The sequence below is a fragment of the Thalia democratica genome, chromosome 2 (assembly GCF_965202585.1).
Source record: "Thalia democratica chromosome 2, ktThaDemo2.hap1.1, whole genome shotgun sequence".
NCBI classification, from domain to species: Eukaryota; Metazoa; Chordata; class Thaliacea; order Salpida; family Salpidae; genus Thalia; species Thalia democratica.
The window spans coordinates 71,513,843-71,519,205 of NC_139166.1; the positions used below are offsets into that span (position 1 = coordinate 71,513,843).

Consider the following 5,363-nt stretch of genomic DNA (forward strand, 5'->3'; position numbering starts at 1 on the left):
GCAAAAACAAACACAGGTTAAGTTCAGCTGAAAGTTTAATTTTTTAATTAAAAAAAAGGAATACACTACTGCTAAAAATAATCTAGAAACATTTCATAAAACATATAGAAAAATCCAAAAATAAGTTTTCGTGTTCAAAACATACATTTATCTTTAAAAACAAAGTTTGCATTAAAATGTACATATTGAAGTGCATTAAAATGAGTATTTTAGTGTTAAAATATACATTGAAATAATGTAAATGTATTTAAAGCATATGTTCAAGTTTTAAAATAAACATTGAGTTCACAAAAACAAAGTTCTTGGAATCTTTCAGCTTCTTTTTGACTCTCAGGAGAAATTCCTTAACGTCTCCTGTCACGGGACCTTCTCCTTTCCCTCCTCGGAGACCTGCTTCTCCTGCGCTCCTTTCTTCCGTACAGCTTCCTCCTCAGATCCCTTGAGATCGGCTTCAAGTGCATGAAGTTGCAGAAGCCACCGCGGGTGCACTCTCCCATCTCGTACTGACGGCAGCACGCCTCTCTGAAGTCGGTCACAGTTGACAGCTCACTCAGCACAGGCTGCCTGTTGAACCAGCGGTTGTTCAAATCATTCACCGCCTTCTCAGCATCCTCTTCTTTATGGAACTTCACATAGACGTTTCCAACAAGATGGTCGCCCAAGTTGTCACAGACGTTCATCTCTTCAATGGGACCGTACTTGTCCTCAAGCTCAACAAAGACCTCCTCGAAGAAATCGTCGTAGTGCTCTTGCATCTCAACGTTGGTGACAGCTCCCATGGTGAGGTTGTTGATCTGGGGGTTCTGGTACAAACCCAGTAAGACGATGGTTTGGGAGAAGGTGGGCTTGTTGTGAAGGCGGGAGCAGCGGTCGCCGTGACGGCACGCCCCGATCTTGAAGTAGAAGGAGCAGTTGACCTTGTCCTTTTCAGTTCCAAAGATTGAAGCCAAATACTCTGCCATGTTTTATACCTTAAATCTGAAATTGAAGTAATTAAATGTTTAATTTGTTACTAAAAAACATTTATTCTAACATAATAATTGAATTATAGTCATATAATAAGTAAAATATTTAGAAAAAAAAAACTGTAAATATATAGAACAAAAAAATAATGAAGTATAAATAAACATTATTCTAAGTTGATTATTTAAAATATTTTACCTAGAATAATATTTCGACAATATAATTTTATTTAATAGTTTACTACTTAAGTTTTAATTCAAATTTTTTAATAAGAAACCTTTGGTGCTACTTAACATGTTAACAAAATAACTTGCCCAAGATATTAAAGATACTGAATAGTCTTAAAGCAAAGGATTTTTCTTCAGCTAGACAGACCTAGCTGTTAAAAATTTAAATCGTTATTTTTACAAGATGTATTTTAAAATCCAACAGGCTAATTTTTAAGAAAATATTTTTTATCAAAATAACCAATTTTTAAAACCAATTTTAGAAACTAAAAGGTTAAATTATTTACAAGTCTTTAACTGTAAACAATCCAGTTAACTAGTGTTTTTTACTTAATTTTCAAATTAGCACAAACTTGTAAATTTATAAGCATTATATATCATACACACCCATAATTTATTATTTTATTTCATTATTATGTCCTTAACACTTTAGTAAGATGACTACCAAAAACTTTATTTTTGCTATGAATATTTACACTTGGAATTTGAATGTAAAAGTTTTATTTCGGCTATTCTTTTGAATGCTGGTCTACATAGAATATTATTTTTGTTATACATGTACTTTTTTCTTGATAATTAGATTCGAGTGTATGTAACATTGCTTAAGTCAATAAATGCAACTTGTCCAACATAAAATAGAAAATCATAGTGAAAAGCATTCTACTCAGCCAGACCTAGCTGTCAAAAATTTACTTTGTTATTTTTGGCAGCAACTTATTTTTTCTAAAATTTATACAACTATCAAAAAATATAAAAAACTCTACTAAAGATTGGTTTAAATACAACAGTTTATCTATCTATTTTTTGAGACAATTTTAAGCATATTAAAAAAAAAATTTAAGTGCCATAAAAAAAAACATTATAAATTAAAAATCAAGATGTATTGTTTAATTAATTTAAAAACTTTTAAGTTCACATTTATTTAAACAATTGAGTTGTTTAACAAGAAGTTCAACTTTTAAAACTACTAATTAAAATTAAAAAAACTTACCATCTAAACTTTAACTTAAACTTTATCTTAAAATAACTAATACAAACTTACAGCTAATGAATCAAATTGAAAGATACTGTAATATGATTATTATCTAGCCTGAATACCTAGCTGTTCAAAATTTACAAAATAATAATAAAAAACAATAACTTTTAAAAACTACACAACTTATAAATAAATAACAATAAAAGAAAAACAATTAAAAAAACAATTTTAAATACCAGGCTTCAAAACTTGTGTTTTACAATCACTATATCTTTTATTATTGAAACTTATATATACAGTTGACTTTTTTCACAACCTTTTATACGGTGCTATAATTAAATTAACTAACATTAGCAACAACAAAACTTGATGCTTTTAGAATAAGCCTTTTAAATAGATGTTAATTTATAGAAGATGTGGTTCATATTTTTGTTTCATAAGCTTATTATAAAACTTATTATAAAATAAGTCTTAAATGTAAACTAATGTGTGTTGCCACAAATTTATAACTTTTTATTTATATTACTTATGATAAATAAAAACTATTAAGCAATTATGTTCCTTATAAAAATATAAATAATATAACTAAATATGTATATAAAAAATACTTAAGCAAGCATATGTCTTTTTTTTTTATATTTTCTAATTAATTATTTTCTGGTAGGCTCAAATTCTAGTTAATATATACAAATGTATGTTTTAAGTATTTTTTGTGATTGTAAAAATAATTGTAGTTAAGCTTTTAGTGAAAAATTAAATTTACAAATATTTATGAGTATAAAACTACTGAAAAGATAGTGTAATGCTACTTTAAATGTGTTTTATAATAGACTACATAGATTATAACATTTTCATAGTTGTTTAATAGTTATTTCTTATCAAATCTTCATTATTTTATTCAAAAAGTTGTTCAAAACTCCAGGTTTTTGTTAAGGGCACTTTCAACATTAAGACATTCAATAACTTGGAATTCAGTTCTTTTATAACAAAACATTGAAGTTAGAACAAAAAAAAGTTTAAAAACCAAACAACTATTACATTAAATAACAAAAAACTATTACACAGAGCTGCCAAAGGATTTTTGAGTATTTATTTTAGGTTTTTTTAATTTCTTCCAGGTTTTTGAAAGCATAAGGTTTTTTTTTTCATTTTTAGTATAAAATCAAGTTTAAGGTAAAACATTGTCTTAAATAGTTTAAGACATACTGTAATGTTACTTTAATGTGTTTTGTAAAATTTTAAAAAAAATGTACGTGATAGATTTTTTGGTACTTTATCAAAGATTCATCATTTTGCATGTAAAAATTAAGACCTTAAGTGATTTTTGTTTGAATTCCTGGTTTTTCTTGCTTAAATTGTCAAATTTCAGGTTTTCCAGCAACCCTAAATACATACAATAAAGATATAAGTATTTTTTAAATTATATTTAAAAATTTGACTATCTACTTTAAAAAAGTTCTTAAAAACAACAAAAAATTTAAGAGATAATTCTAAAAAACTAGTGGCCACCTAGCTTTTTATGTTTAAAGTTTCAAATTTTAGGTTTACAAAAGAATAGATTCATGCATTTTCAGAGGACAATTCTGGTTGTAAACCAGAACCTTTTTTAGGTAAATTTATTGCACATAAATTTATGAAAAGTTGTAATCATACAATTGAAGACCATTGTCTTACTTCATCTAAATTTCAAACTATCCATTCAGTAATTATGTGTCATATTGAAATAATTATAACTTTTTAAGTTAACAAGTTACTTATTTTAAATCAACTTGAAATTTAATGAAAATAGTGTAGTGGGTTTTAATATTACCCATATAAACAATACAATATGTCCAATAACATTGCCAAAAACAAGGTACTATTCAGGACTGCACTTCTTTCAAAAAAACAGTCTGTGTAAAAAATACACTCAGTTTTAGTGATTTTAGCTATCATATCTGTGAACTTAATCTTAAGGATTACAGCTGTTAGCTTTTTTAAAGCTTTGTAAATTTAATTTTAAAACTAAAAACAGGGTTGCTTAATGTTTTTGGCAAATTTTTTCCACGTTTTTAAAATTTCTTCCATGTTTTTAAAATAACACATTTTTAGTTTAAAATAAGTTTAAAGTAAAAAACTGTGTTAAACAGTATAAAAATATTGAAAAGTTATTTTAAAGTTTATTTAAATGTGCTTTTGAGTAAAAAAAATTTGATGATATCAAAAAAATTCTATCTTTGCAATAGACTTTTTGTGTAAAATCAAAATTTTACTACTTAACATGTATAAGTTGTTTAAAATTCCAGGTTTTTTAATGATTTTTATTCGAAATTCCAGGTTTTTTGAGCCTAAATTGTTGAATTCTAGATTTTTCCAACTTTTTTGGCAACCCTGTATAAACCTTGTAAGAAAGAAAAATGTGAACGCTCACAACTATGGTCAATGGATTGGTGTGGAGAAAGACCTTTTCATGGTTGCCACTGATCAAGCTGAAAAATTTCCTGACTGTTTAGAAAAATTTTCCTGACTTTTCTTAATCAAACTCTTAAATTAAACTTATTCTAAAATACATAACCTAACACTTTAAACTATATAAAGCTTTCAATCTAATTTTAATACAGGTTAAAAACAACAGTTTTTTGCTGCATTCCATCATCAAACTTCCAGTACATCACTTAAACCATCTGTGTATGATTGATGTTTGTAATAAACAGCTCAATCAGCAAAATACTTGTATTATCACCTTATAAACACAGCTTGTCTGAAAAAAGACACAATTTTTTATCATTTCCTAGCATAAATGTATCTAGATAAACAAACGACATATAAGGAACTTTAACAACTCAAACCTTAAAACAATAACAAACTTTTACAGTTTAAACATTTAAACAATTAAGAACTAAATCAAATACTGTTTTTTTAAATGTATGTACTAAAATTTATTTTTTCCGTTTTTTTATTAGCACTTCAACCTCTTCATCTAATGAAGATAAGGTTTCCTTCATCTGGTCTGCATTCTGGTTCAGTATACATATTAACTTGTTACATAAAATACTAAACTAACTGCTTAGTTAAAAAGAACTCAATTATTTACTTAAACAAAAAACACTTTGATTCTAAAATTATGCTAGATAAACTTTTGTTTATATATCACAGTTTCACTATGGAAGTGTCCTTGCTACAGATCATCAATACTAAAAAGCTTACAAAATCTGCTT

General features: G+C 26.6%; 1 protein-coding gene across 2 annotated transcripts; it reads right to left on the reverse strand.

Annotated features, from left to right (window-relative positions):
• Positions 1–41: 41 nt before the first annotated feature.
• Positions 42–2,294, reverse strand: LOC145830074 (splicing factor U2AF 35 kDa subunit-like). 2 transcript variants are annotated; one of them, XM_082937960.1, is made up of 3 exons: positions 2,233–2,294; positions 1,578–1,868; positions 42–1,342 (listed from the first exon to the last, which is right to left on the reverse strand). In XM_082937960.1, exon 3 carries the CDS (start codon positions 960–962, stop codon positions 345–347), a length of 618 nt encoding a protein of 205 aa, XP_082794086.1. In that variant the 5' UTR covers positions 963–1,342; positions 1,578–1,868; positions 2,233–2,294; the 3' UTR covers positions 42–344. The 2 variants fall into 2 exon arrangements, with proteins under 2 accessions (XP_082794086.1, XP_082794087.1); XM_082937961.1 differs by lacking the exon at positions 2,233–2,294 and having other exon boundaries at positions 1,578–1,917.
• Positions 2,295–5,363: the final 3,069 nt, after the last annotated feature.

Bases quoted from the DNA above. Each gene is read 5' to 3' on its own strand.
- LOC145830074 (XM_082937960.1), bottom strand. From the start codon at position 962: ATGGCAGAGTATTTGGCTTCAATCTTTGGAACTGAAAAGGACAAGGTC.